General features: G+C 52.6%; 1 protein-coding gene across 1 annotated transcript in view; it reads right to left on the bottom strand.

The window, feature by feature from the left end:
- The window catches only part of SCARB2 (scavenger receptor class B member 2), a 61,669-nt gene extending 48,986 nt beyond the window's left edge, over positions 1-12,683 (bottom strand). Inside the window, exon 1 of the mRNA XM_062198651.1 lies at positions 12,452-12,683. Coding sequence (XP_062054635.1) covers positions 12,452-12,568 — 117 coding nt within the window. The 5' untranslated portion in view covers positions 12,569-12,683. The remainder of the gene's footprint in view (positions 1-12,451) is intronic.
- Positions 12,684-14,666: the final 1,983 nt, after the last annotated feature.

Raw genomic sequence — 14,666 nt, 5'->3', positions numbered from 1 at the left:
TACTAGAGTATTCTTCTAAAGCTCCTAGGTGATCACAAATGTGTAGCCAAGGCTGAGCACTGCTGGCCTACAGGGAGAACAGACAGCTACCATGCAGACTTACACATAAGAACCAGGTGGAAATTAAGGAAATACAGGTGCGTGTGGTGGGACAGTGGCTGAGGTTGTAGGTGAGAGGATTTTAAGCTGGGAATTAATAAGAAACACAGTCATGAAAAAACGTTGGCCGGGTTCCATGTGTGACTTCTGCAGCCAATTGCATTATTTTACAATCTGGCCGTGGTTATACCTCTCAAAGTTGAAATACACCCATTTCTATCTATGTCTCCTTTCCCTTCCACTACTGTTGACTATCAGAAGTACAATGTTCCAAGAAGATACCCTTCCAGGGATGAGAGGGTTGGGGAGATGTTGCTCAGGGGACAGAAAATTTCAGTTGGAGGAACAGAGTCAAGAGAGCAACTGTACACCATGGTGACTATAGTTGGTGTTTTTCATGTGTACAGTACTTGAACTCACCAAAGTACATTTTAAGTGTTCTCACCACAAAGAAAGAGAAGCACGTGAGGTATGTTCACTAGCTTCACTGGGCCATTCCGTGTGCATACATTTATCAAAATATCACGCTGTACACCAGAAACACACACAATTGATACTTGTCAATTAAGAAATAAATGTTGAAAATGGGACTTGTCAGGCCAGTGCTGTGGCATATTAAATTAAGCTTCCACCTGCGGTGCCGGCATCCCACAGGGGTGCTTGTTCAAGTCCTGGCTGCTCCACTTGCAATCCAGCTCCCTGCTAATGCACCTGGGAAAGCAGCGGAGGATGGCCCAAATCTTTGGGCCCCTGTCACCCCCATGGGAGACCCGGAAGAAGCTCCTGGATCCTGGCTTCAGATCAGCCTTGCTCCAGCCACTGTGGCCATTTTGGGAGTGAACCTGCAGATGGAAGACCTCTCTCTCTTTATCTCTGTCTTTCCCTCTCTCTCTCTGTAACTCTGCCTCTCAAATAATAATCTTTTTTTAAAAAAATATGGAAGTTGTGGAGCAATGGCTATCCACCTCCCTCTCTGGAAAGTGAGAGATGCCCAGAGGCTGAAGGGGCCCAGTGCAGTGGCTAAGGAAAATGAGCGAAACAAGCCAAGAGTTTTACACTTGTTTGCACGTCACACCCCAGCAATAGTATTCACTCACTATTTTCTTTTTAATTTGAAAGGCAGAGAGAGAGAGGCAGGGACAGACATCTTCTATCAACTCGTTCACTCCCCAGATGTCACCGACAACCAACGCTGAGCCGGGATGAGCCTGGGAGCCAGAAACTCAATCTAAGTTTCCCATGTAAGTGGCAGGGACCCAACTACTGGAGCCTTACCTGCTGCCTCCCAGGGTCTGCATTCGCAGGAAGCAGGAATTGGAAGCACAGCCAGGACTCAAACCCAAGCACTCCAACCTGGGCAGTGGGCATTGCAAGTGGTGTCTTAGCCACTGTGCCAAACGCACGCCTCAGGATTCACGTCTACAGAGAACTATGCTCTCGCTCACCTTTTGTTAACACACATGATCTGTTCAAGGTATCTCTCCTTTCACTGGTCTTGGCAAAGAGGGTCCGACAACAGATATTTCTCTATACTAAGGGAGACAGCAGGGCCAGCATGATGACAAAGGGCACTGTCGCTGGGCCTATGGAGCCGACGGGGCTGTGGTCTGAATGTGTGTGTTCCTCTAAAACTCAAATGTTGAGATCCTGACCCTCAGGGTGATGGCATCGTGGAGGAGGTCCTTGAGAGGTGACCAGGTCACGTGGGCAGGCAGGCTCTCCCCAGACATGGGGTTGATTATAAGCACCACAGCTGGCGCTGTAGCTCACTAGGCTAATCCTCCACCTTGCGGTGCCGGCACACCGGGTTCTAGTCCTGGTCGGTCGGGGCGCTGGATTCTGTCCCGGTTGCCCCTCTTCCAGGCCAGCTCTCTGCTGTGGCCTGGGAGTGCAGTGGAGGATGGCCCAAGTGCTTGGGCCCTGCACCCACATGGGAGACCAGGAGAAACACCTGGCTCCTGCCATTGGATCAGCGCGGTGCGCCGGCCGCAGCGGCCATTGTGGGGTGAACCAACGGAAAAGGAAGACCTTTCTCTCTGTCTCTCTCTCTCACTGTCCACTCTGCCTGTCACAAAAAAAAAAAAAAAAAAAAAAAAGTATAAGCACCACAGTCTATGGTACTTCATGACAGCAGCCCAAGGCAGACCCCATCTAATGGTCTGTCTTTATTCTGTGCAGACTGTGGCCACAGGAGACATGGTGGGGCAGACCTAGCCACATGTTCCAAGAGAAACTAGAAATCAGGATCACTGGGTAAATCCTCCAGATTGTAGAAATATAAATATTCATGAGACAAACATGCACCTATGGAGTGGGGCAAATGTGAAGCTAACCAACATGTCAACATCATTCCCCCAAAACCATCTCCATCGGCCTGTCCTACCACCCATCCAAGCCATACCTATTGCCCAACTATTTGATAAGGCATTGCATTGGGCAATATGAGAAGACAATACAAAACTAAATGTGATGGGGACCCCTCCCTTCAAAGGAGCTTTCCAGCTAGCATGGAATACTAAATTACATCACATGCACTGGAAATCCTTGCAGGGCTGACACTAGGGGATCATCATGTGATATAGGTAGGAGACCCACATGTTCTCCTCTACTTTGGTTGGGATAAGTGAAAAGATGGCTCGCCCAAACTATTGTTTTTAGCACTGGCCTCATAGGGCAATAAAGAGGAAATGAATAACATACCAAACAAAATACTGGTGGCTTAAAAACATTAGATAACAGGTGCCAGCATTGTGGCATAGCTGCCACCTGTGATGCTGGCATCCTATATGGATGCTGGTTCCAGTCCTGGCTACTCCACTCCCAATCCAGCTTTCTACTGTGGCCTGGGAAAGCAGTAGAAGATGACCCAAGTTCTTGGGCCCCTGCACCTGCATGGGAGACCCAGAAGAAGCTCCTGGCTCCTGGTTTCAGATCTGCACAACTCTGGCCGTTGCAGCCATTTGAGGAGTGAACCAGTGGGTGGAAGATTCTCTCTCTCTGTCTGTCTCTACCTCTCTCTGTCACTCTTTCAAATAAATAAAATAAATTTTAAAAAAATTTCTCCAAAAATTGTCAATATTAATTTCTAATATTATAAATATCAATAGATACAATCACAGACATAGAAATGCAGTGTCGTCAAATGGATGTAGTGGTTTAAATCATCACTTGAGGGGCCAGTGCTGTGGCCTAGTGGGTAAAGCCGCTGCCTTCAGTGCCGGCATCCCTTATGGGCACCAGTTCGAGCCCTGGCTACTCTACTTCTGATCCAGAAAGGCAGTAGAAGATGGCCCAAGTGCTTGGGTTCCTGCACCTGCATGGGAGGACTGGAAGAAGCTCCTGGCTTCAAATCTGCACAGCTCTGGCCATTGCAGCTGATCGGAGAGTGAACCAGCAGATGTAAGACCTCTCTCTCTATCTCTCCTTCTCTGTGTAACTCTGACTTTCAAATAAATAAATAAATAAACCACCACTTGAGATGCCCACATCCCATATAGCATTGCCTGGGATCAGGTCCTGCCTCTGTTTCCCAGTCAGCTTCCTGCTAATGTGCCTGGGAGGTAGCAGATGATGGCCCAAGTTCTTAGGTACCTGCCACCCATGTGGGATACCCAGGGGAGTTTGTGGCTCCTGCCTTCAGTCTTACCCAACTCTAGCTGTTTCAGACATTAAGGGAATGAATCAGTGAATAGAAGATTTCTCCCTCTTTCTCTGTCACTCTGTCTTTAGAATAAATAATTAAATAAAATGTTAATAAATAAATAAAGATTTAAAAAATCAAGAATATAAAGGGCACAGAGGATAAAAAGTTTCAATTGGCTTACAAAGTCTGTAATAGCAAGGACTGTGTCTTATTTACTATTATATCTAAGTTCTTAGCATTCTGTCTCACAAATGGTGAACACTTGGGCATATTTGCTAAACGAATGTGGGGCTGGCATTGTGGCACAGTGGGTTAAGCACTGCTTGGATCACTGCCATCACATGTTGAAGTGCTGGTTCCAGTCCCGGCTTCTCCTTTACTGATGTGCAGGGGAATGCAATGGAAGATGGCCCAAGTTCATGGGAGACCAGGATGGAGCTACTGGCTCCTGGCTTCAGCCTGGCCCAGATCTGTTGTGGCCATCTGCACAGCGAACCAGCAGATGGAAGACCTCGCACCCATCCCCTGTTGCTCTGCTTTTCAAATAAAATAAATAAATCTTTTTTTAAAAGACTTATTTTTATTTATTTGAAAGAATTACAGATGGAGGTAGAGACAGACAGAGAAAGGTCTTCCATCCACTGGTTCACTCCCCAAATGGCCATGATGGCTGGAGCTGAGCTGATCCGAAGCCAGCAGCCAGGAGCCAGGAGCTTCTTCCAGGTCTCCCACGTGGGTGCAGGGGCCCAAGGACTTGGGCCATCTTCTACTTCTTTCCTAGGCTACAGCAGAGAACTAGATCAGAAGTGGAGCAACCAGCACCCATAGGGGATGCTGACACTGCGCGCCGGGGATTTTTGGCCGCCGCGGCCGGCACACCGCACTGATCCAAAGCCAGGAGCCAGGTGCTTCTCCTGGTCTCCCATGTGGGTGCAGGGCCTAAGCACTTGGGCCATCCTCCACTGCACTCCCAGGCCACAGCAGAGAGCTGGCCTGGAAGAGGGGCAACCGGGACCGAATCCGGCGCCCTGACCGACCAGGACTAGAACCTGGTGTGCCGGCGCCTCAGGTGGAGGATTAGCCTATTGAGCCGGCGCCGGCCCACACCGGGGCTTTAACCTGCTGTGCCACAACACTGGTCCCATAAATAAATTTTTAAAAAAACAAATGAAGGGCTGGTGCTGTGGCATAGCAGGTAAAGCCACTGCCTATAGTGCAGGGATCCCATGTGGTCGCCAATTTGAGTCCCTGCTGCTCCACTTCCGATCCAGCTCTCTGCTATGGCCTGGGAAAGCAGTGGAAGATGGCCCAAGTCCTTGGGCCCCTGCACCTGCCTGGGAGACCCAGAAGAAGCTCCTAATTCCTGGTTTTGGATCAGTGCAGCTCCAGCCATTGTGAACATCTGGGGAGTGAACCAGCAGATGGAAGACCTCTCTCTTTCTGCCTCTGCCTCTCTGTAACTCTGCCTTTCAAATAAATGAATAAATCTTAAAAACAAAAACAAACAAAAAACAAATGAGTGCCAGAGTATACACTACAGGTGTTTCTAGAGATAGAAAGCAAACACCTAAAGTAACCTTTATTTTTCCTTAGCTGCCTTCTTTTAAAACTTTTATTTATTTGAGAAAGGAAGAGTATTCTCATCTATTTGACTCCCCAAATGCCCCACATGGTCCAGGCTGTGCCAGACTGAAGCTGGCAGAAAGGGACAAATCAGCATTTCCCAAAGGGGTGGCAGGAGCCCAGTCCCTGGAGCCACCACCACTGTGCCCCAGGGTCTGCATTGGCAGGAAGCTGGGGTCAAGAAAGAGCCAGAGCGGGAATCAAACCCAGACACTCTGCTGTGGGACACCGGTATCCTGACCAGCAGGCTAAGCACTTGCTACCCTTCATTGCTTCTGACTAGTTACCAGCTAGATTTTTAAAAAATGGTCTCCCTTTGTGCTCATTTAGCCTAGTGGTTAAGACACCCATGTCCCACATCAGAAGACATGGGTTTGATTCCTGGATGCAGCTCCTGACTCCACCTTCCTGCCAGTGTGGACCTTGGGAGGCGTGGGTGATGGCTTAAGCGTTTGGGTTCCTGCCTCCCACATAGGAGACCTGGATCGTATTCTCAGCTCCTGGCTCCTGCCCCAGTCCAGTCCTGTGTATAGCAGACATTTGGGGAGTGAACCAGCATGAGGCTCTTCTCTGACTGTCCTGGCCTCTAAAAGATAAGATAAAATAAAACAGTCCCTTCCTTAGTATATCATCTATCTGCACTAGATATCTCGGTGATATGAGCCATAAATGTCTCATCACTGGGCCAACATCTTCTGTTTTCATTAATGAGTTTGTAATTCCACCTGCTGAGTCTTCCCAGAGACACAAGCAAATGTCTGGGAGAACAGACGGCCCCTCAGCTGTAGCCTCACAGATGAAAGCTTGTACTTTATTAAACAATAAAGCAAAATGGTTTCCACAGGTAAGACCCTTCCCTTCCCCCACCCCCCTTTCCTTTAATGGATATCTGCAGATCAACAGTAACGACTAGTAGTGACATCCTCATCCAAAACTACCACCTTAAGGAATGAAGACATGGGATAAAATAATCACTATCTCAGGGCCGGTATTGTGGCGTAGCAGGTAAAGCTACCACCTGTGATGCCGGCATCCCATATAGGTGCCGGTTCGTGTCCCAGCTGCTCCACTTCTGATCCAGCTCCCTGCTAATGGCCTGGGAAAAGCAGTCAAAGATGGCCCAAGTGTTTGGGCTCCTGCCACCCATGTGGGAGACCTGGATGAAGTTCCTGGCTTTGGTCTAGCCCAGGCCCGGCTGTTGTAGCCATCTGGGGAGTGAGCCAGTGGACAGAAGACCTCACTTTCTGTTTGTCACCCTCTTTTACTCTGTAACTCCTTCAAATAAAATAAATAAATCTTTTTTAAAAAATCACTCCCCAAACCATTAATGAAGTTCATGGTTAGCTCTCGAGCCAGGGTCCTATTCCCAGTGAGTCTCACTCATCAGGTCTGGGGTGGACTCTGGTATTTTCTAAATCTCCATAAGTGACTTTGATGCACCTCCCTGGAGTCTACAGAGCAGGCTGAGAGCCACTGGTCTATCGTCTTAGCCATCAGTAATGAATGTAGTCACAGACAACGAGGATGAGGAAGAGGTTGAAGGAAACCTAATATGATTTTGGTATCACACGACTATGTTTCTAAGAGCCAGGGAGGAGCTGGCTAATTGTGCTCAGGAGTTAAAGCTGCCAGCAAGAAAACACATGATATAGCCCTGTTTACCGTGCCCCAGCCCTTCGGCAGGTGCTGAGTCAACGGCATCACCCTGTTATGAACTTGGGAGAGACGTGTCACGAGCGAGCGGCTCAGCAGCTGGGCAAGTCACGCAGGGGTGGGGCTGGGGAATCCCTTGGGTGAACAGTCAGGCCAGGGTGGTAAAGAGAGGTCGCTGATTGGTAGGAGAGGCAGAGCAAACAGGGGAGGCGCAGAGAAAACCCGGAGCCCTGCTGACTCAGCAGTTTCTGCCCTACTCTGAGAGCTTTTCGCTCTCAGATTTGTGTGTTTCCTCTTCCAGCTCTCAGATTTCTGCGTTTCCTCTTCCAGCTTTACAAGAAGGAAAAACAATCCTATGCTGCTTGAGCTGGCTTGCAGGAGAGCACTGCTCCTCCTTCGTGCTGAGAAGCGGGGCATGGTGTGGTACATTAAGACAATGTGATGTCCACGGCTAGCAGGTGGCTGCCAGGATTTCCGGCCCAAACCAGACAACTGGGAGGTACGATCACCCTTGTGATGGGGAACGGGCTCAGTACTGGGAGACCTGACCCATCCCTCCCTCTCAGTTTAGCTTTAGCTAAGTCATTTTCCCACAGTCTGTTCCCTGGACTGTCAAATGACAGATTCAGCAATGCCTAAGAAGAAAAACCTGAGACCAAGATTTACGTTTCTTAACTATGAACAGAGGCATAGTAGGAGATGAGGGAGATACACAGGAAGGGCTCCTTTGAGGTTACACAGAGCTGACCATCTTTACGTAGCAAAGAAGAGGCTTTATTTAACCTTAATCAAGAAGGCGCCAGGGGCAGGCACTGTGGCGTAATGGATAAAGCCACCACCTGCAGTGCCGGCATCCCATATGGATGCTTGTTTTAGTCTCGGCTGCTCCACTCCCAATACAGCTCCCTGCTAATGGGCCTGGGAAAGCAGTGGAAGATGGCCCAAGCCCTTGGGCTTCTGCACCTGTGTGGGAGACCCAGAAGAAACTCCTGGCTTTGGATCAGCCCAGCTCTGGCCATTGCAGACATTTGGGGAGTGAACCAGTAGATAGAAGACCTTTCTCTCTCTCTCTTTATCTCTCTCTGCCTCTGCTTCTCTGTAACTCTGCCTTTTAAATAAATAAATACATCTTTAAAAAACAGAAGGCGGCAGCTCCAGGGGCAGGCTTTTGATCTAGCGGGTTAAGACGATGCTAGTGAGGACACGCGTGTCCCACACCGGAGTGCCTGGGTTGGTTTCCTGCTCTGCCCTTGACTCCAGCTTCCTGCAAAGGTGAACACTGGGAGGCCGTGGTGATGGCTCAACCAAGCGGGTCACTGACACTCACAGAGAGACTGGAGTGGAGTTCCCAGTGCCTGGGTTTCAGCTCTGGCACTGCCCAGTTCCCGTTGCTGTAGGTATTTGTGGGGAGTAAACCAGTGGTTGAGAGATAAGTAAAAATTTAACAATAGCCCAGGCAAGGCTACTTGGATAAGTCATCAGTGATTTGCTGTTACTTCTCGAGGCACTGGTGGGACAGCTCTGAAGCTGCCTGGCTCCCAGAGCTGGCAGTCACGTGCCCAGGGCCTGAGGCCCAGGCGAGGATAGCTGGATCCATCCTGCTCTGTCTTCCCTGAGACCCACGGCTGCAGCTCTGTGTGTGGCTGTGAGGAGGAAGAGCAGGGACAGACGCCTTCCCTCCCACGGCTCCCTTGCCGGCCAGCCCAGGCTGTGGCCAGTTCTGCATCCCCATTTCTGGGAGGTGTGCAGACTGTGAGCAAGGCTGCAAGGGTCAGATGGGCGGATTTCACATCCCGGGCTACATGACTGCTCGCTTGCTCTCTCTCACTCTCTAACTTATTTGAAAGGAAGCGAGAGAGAGAAAGAGAGACAGAGACAGAGATCTTCCATCTGCTGGTCTGGGCCAGGCTGAAGCCAGGAGCCAGGAACTCTACCTCCCATGTGGTGGCAGGAGCCCAAATACTTGGGCTGTCATCCACTGTCTTCTGTCAAGCACATTAGCAGGGAGCTGGATGTGCAGTGGGACTCAAACCGGCACTGACAATGGGATGCTGGTGTTGCAAGCTGCAGTTTGATGCCCTGTGCCAAAACACTGGCTCCAGGTTGCTGCTCTTAAACAAAGATTGCTGTGTCTGTGTCACAGAATGTCACCAGCTTAGAGCTACAAGGAAAGGGGGCTCTTAAATGTGCTTCAATTCACAGAGGAGAAGATAACACCTACAGGCAAGAACAAGGGTTGACCTGCGGGCCTTGCACAAGGCCCTGTGCTAGGTGCTTTATAGCCATCATTTTATCTCATGCTTATTTCTACGATGCCCATTTTCCAAATGAGAAAACTGAGGCTTGGATGGTGAAATTACTTGCACCTCAGCTCGCTTAGCTTAACAAGTCTTTGTAGGCAGCAGGACCTGGTTCTGTGGATTCTCCGGCACAATGATAGAAAGTGAGTTAGCGAGCATCTATTCACAGCGCAGCAGGCATGGTGCTAGGCGCCAGAGGGAGAGGCTGGCTGACCAAAAGGACCGCAACAGAGAATCCTGTCCTTCCAGGCTATGGGGAAGAGAACGGACTACTGGGGCCCTGAGCAGCTCTGCCTTCAGAGGCCCCAGTACTCACCAGAGAAAGCCTTAGGAATGCCCACAGTATCCCCAGGAAGTGGGTGGGTGCAGGCAGAAGAGGAAGGTCCTACTGGGCCACTTTCGCAGGTGAGAAAATCCAAGCAGAAACAATGACCAGGCTTGCTCAATACCAGGCAGTCGCCAGGGAGACCAAGAATGGGAGCAGAGGGTCTCGGTTCCCTCCACTGTAATCACGGGTCCAAATAAAAGTCTCCTTTCCATCACCCCTGGTCACCAGGGCTCAAGAAGAACCATCCCTTGAGACCAATTCTTGCCACAGGAATTCTTTTACTAAGCTTCCTGGAATTAGCACAACCTACGCATGTGAGTCTCCTGCCTTTTCCTGCTCCTCTTTTTGATGCAGACAAGCCTGGACACGGAGGATCTTCGAGTGAAAAGACTGAAGACCTGGCAGTATCAGAGTATTAAAGTCAATGTAGGAACGACTTATTTCTCGGCGATATTAATGGCAAGAAGGCAGGGGCTCTACACTTATCCCAGGCAGAAGCAGATTCAGGATGCACAGAATCTGAAGGGCCCTTCCTAAGGTAAAAGCAATTTGGATCCAGAATCAGGTAGGAGGCTTTGAAGGGCCTGTGCCAGGGACAGAGTCAAAGCTTCAGCTTGGTGAGTTTCATTACTGTGCCCAAGGAGCTAATGTCTCACTTGCCCACTTTTGCAAGCAATGAAATCAAGGCTTGGAGAAGTCACACAACTACTTGCCCAAAGTCAAAAAGCTTGTGAGCGATGAGGCTAGGACCAGAATAGAGGGTGCGTGCTAAATCTTCATGTGGTTTCTAACTACATCCCAGGACAATCATACCCACTGTTCCGGGTAACTTTTTTTTTTTTTTTAAATGATTTATTTATTTATTTGAAAGGCGGAGTCAGAGAGAGAGAGAGAGAGAGAGAGAGAGAGAGCGCTTCCATCTGCTGGTTCACTCCCCAGAGAGCTGAAATGGCCAGAGCTGAGCTGATCCGAAGCCAGGAGCCAGGAGCTTCTTCCGGGTCTCCCACATGGGTGCAGGGGCCCAAGGACTTGGGCCATCTTCCACTGCTTTCCCAGGCCATAGAGAGAGCTGGATCGGAAGTGAAACAGCCGGGACTTGAACAGGTGATGGCTTTACCTACTGCGCCACAGCGCCGGCTCCTCAGGTAACTCTACACCTCCCTATATACATCAGTCACTACTGTCCCCATTGGCAGGTGGGAAAGCCACAAAGGTGAAATGACCAGCTGACCCCAGGCAGCTGGCCTTTACTCCCAACAGATTCACCTGCAAAGTCCTTGCTCTCTCCCACTGGGCTGGGCCGGCTACCACCCTCCAGCTTGTCCAGGAAAAAGAGAAACCAGCGCTCTCAGGCCAGCTGACAATTATTCCCAGGTCTGACCGGATGACGTAGCTGTCCTTTCTTTTCAACCATCACACTGGCCCCGCTCCTTAGTGGGAATGGGGACAGTTCTGCAAATCCACGGCCTCTTGCAGTTAAGTCCTCACAGAGAAAACCTCTTGGAAACCACCACATGAACTCAGGGCTCAGCCACACTGCCATACACCAGTCCCTCCGCTGATACAATGGAGATCCCCAGAGGACCTCGGGTTGGCTCTACCAGAGCCACTGGGAGGGTCCCTCATCCTACAGGGTTCCCCCGGAAACAGCCTTCCTAAGCCTCCCCCCAAAACCCAGGCATTCATTGGAACTGAATTGCTTAACTGCAGTCACTCAAAGCAAGAATTCCCACCACCAACAAATCTCCGCAGGGATTTGCCTGTGCAGCGTCGTGGAGAAAGGATTCAGTTTCTTTTTCCTTGACCGTGGATGCTCAGGGGGGGAAACTGGCCTTTGAGAAGCTCGGACAGAGGGCCTTGTCTGCCCTTGGCAATGCAAACTTTTTAAAAGTGTAATTATGCCTCAGTGCTTTTTTAATTTTTTTAAGTTGCCTTTACCTGCCTGATTGCAAATAACTGATAACTTCTGGAAGCGTCCATTCCCTGGATAAGGCAGAGGGGCGTGGGGACTCAAACTGGCCTAGGCCTGGGCAGTGCAGTCACAGCGGGTGATGGTGCTAAGGAGAAAGGCTGCCCCCTGATGTTTTCTTGTTTAAGGAAAAGCTGATCCCAGTAACTCTCCCTTGTTCCTGTTTCCACACAGCTCGGTGGAAGTGGGTGAAAGGGCAGAAGGAGCAACAGTGACGTCAAAACAGGCGCTCACAGAGGAAACTCACGGGAGTCTGGAAGCTAGTCTCCACGGGAAGACAACGCCACAGCCGCGGACGCAAGACATCAAGCACGGAGACGCTGGGCAGCTCGGGGACCTGGCCCAGGGGCACCTCGACACCCGCAGACCACAAACCTCCCGCCCCACTTCAAAGGCCAAGCCGGGGACCGGCAGGGTCTGCCCGTGGGCCGCTTCTGTGCAGTCTTTCATTCAGTTCTATCTCTTCCTCCAGTGGGAGGGGGCTTGGGCCCTCGCAGGGAGGGGGTGGGGAGAGCCGCAAGCAATGGAACAGAAGCCAAAGTCTCTTTAGGCAGGACCCAGCCTTATTTGTTATGATAAAGGGAACCACGCTTGCCAGGCCCAAGAAAACCAGGGAGAAGGGAGGGCTCTGCCCACCTGCCCACGTGCTGGTTTCCTCTCCACGGGGTGGGCTGGAGAGCCCCTCCCCCAACACACACAGAGCTCCCAACACACACAACACATACCAATCCCAACACACACACACACACCCTGCCCATTCACAACACACACAGCCCCCCCCCCACACACAAACAGAACACCCCACGCGCGTGCACGCGCCGCCCGCCCTGCCTCACCTTCTGGACGGCCTGGTCCACGGCCTTCTGGAAGACACGGGCCACTAGCAGCGTGACGCTGGTCACCAGCAGGAGCAGGGACAGCGTCCCCGCCGTGTAGAAGCCGCACCTGCCCATTCTGCGCGCGGCTTCCAAGCGCAGGGGGCGAGCAGCAGCGGCCGGAAGCCCCGGGACCCTGGCGGTCCGCGCGCCCCCCGCGCCCAGCTGCCGGAGCCTCCGGGCCGGTGCGCGCGGCTCTGGGCTGTGCAGCCGGGCGAGCGCGGCCCTGGGTGCAGGCGGCCGGCGGGCCCGCGGAAGGCAGGGCCGGGCTTTGGTTTCGGTTTCCGGGGCTGGCGCAGCTCGGGAGGGTGCAGGGAGCGCGCAGGGCCGTGCCACTCGAGGACCCGCCTCGCCGCAACCCGGGGAGGCGATGGCCGGCGACTGCGCGCGGAGGCGGGCGGGGCCAGGCGGCGGCCGCAGTCATGTGCCCGCGCCCGCCGCCGCGATTCGGCCCGGCCCGGCTCCGCTGCACTGCACCCCGCGCCGCCGATTCGCTGGTTCACGCACCCGCTCCGCAGATGCGCGCTGAGGGCCTACGGCGGGCCAGGCACCGGGGACTCAGGGTGGGTGCGACCCTCACGGCCCTGCTCCCGGGGCTCCCGGGTTAGCGGGGACCCTGTGACAGCCAGGAGAGCGCAGAGTGACGGGTACCTTTACGAGGCGCGCGCAGCCTGGGGACCCGGGAACTCCCAAGGGAATTGGGTCGTGGTGGTGGTGGTGGGGCTATCACGAAAGGAAGGGTCCCGAGAGAGGGCGGAGGAGGCGTTTCGCGGAGAAGGAACCGCCAGGCAAGGGAGTCGGGGGCGAGAGCGCACGAGGGGCGGGCTTTGGGCCGTGGGCTCAGGTGTGCCGGGTGTGCGCGGTCCCTCCGGGACCTTGACGGCTCTCCGTGTGCTACTGAAGAGCTGGGAGTCAGCAGGACGCAAATGCAGGCAGCGCTGAACGCTTTGCGCACTGTGCTCCCCATGGTGCGCCACGCACCTTGGCGAAGGCCTGCACACCGCCGAGAGGAGCCGGTACCTATTGTTGAATGCGGGTGGGGAGCTACTTCTCGGCCAGGCGGCACCCTAGGTGATTCCCACCCTTGTACCCCCGGCATCCCTGGGCATAGGCAGTTGTGCTTCTCCTGGTCTTCCAGAAACAGTGTGGGGAGACGGGAAAGGGACAGGGAGCCGGCCCCGAGGTGCAGGGACAAGCCTAGCGAGGGAAACAGGAAGGAAGGAAGGTCAGGTGGGAAGCACCAAGGACATGACCTAGGGGCAGGGCAAAGGGGCGGGGTCTCTGAGCCAAACTAGCTCCTCCCAGGAGCAGGCCTACCTTAGCATCTACCTTGAGAAGCTGCCCCACACCCAGTCTGGGTGAGCGTCTGGCTAGATTTCAGCAGAGCCAGGGGCCGCCCTTGCTCTCTGCCCTGGAAGATTTAAGAAGTGCTAATCCTCAATAGGCTAATCCTCCGCCTGCGGCGCCGGCACACCGGGTTCTACTCCCGGTTGGGGTGCCGGATTCTGTCCCGGTTGCCCCTCTTCCCGTCCAGCTCTCTGCTGTGGCCTGGGAGTGCAGTGGAGGATGGCCCAAGTGCTTGGGCCCTGCACCCCATGGGAGACCAGGAGAAGCACCTGGCCGGCCGTGGCGGCCATTGGAGGGTGAACCAACAGCAAAGGAAGACCTTTCTCTCTGTCTCTCTCTCTCACTGTCCACTCTGCCTGTCAAAAAAAAAAAAAAAAAGTGCATTTGTTGGCCACTGTAGTTGCACAGCCAGCTCTCCTTAGCTGCTGGTCACACGTGATTGACTAACTGCAAAATATTCAGAAAAGATGTTACTTTGTAGCAGGTGCATACTATGTAGTTAGGCCCCGGGTGGTTTCCTCTGCACAGAACAAGCACAGATTTTTTTTTCTTGTGGTTAGTCCCTAAACACTACAGTGTAACTGATTCCCATAGCTTTCACATTGTAAGTCATCTAAGATGATTTAAAACGCACAGGTAAATGTGTGTAGGATCTGTGCAAACACTGAACATCTGGGAATGTTGGTGTCCCTGAGGGATCCTGAAGCCAATCCCGGGCACAGACTGTGACACGGGAGGAAACCAGGGCTCTGAGTTAGGAACCAATAAACCCAGGCCTCTGTCTGCGGGTCAGATCCTGCCTGGACCAGGGTGTGGGGCGGCTGGGGCT

Source organism: Lepus europaeus, chromosome 8, assembly GCF_033115175.1.
Source record: "Lepus europaeus isolate LE1 chromosome 8, mLepTim1.pri, whole genome shotgun sequence".
Classification (NCBI taxonomy): Eukaryota; Metazoa; Chordata; class Mammalia; order Lagomorpha; family Leporidae; genus Lepus; species Lepus europaeus.
This window is presented reverse-complemented; position numbering and strand designations above follow the sequence as displayed.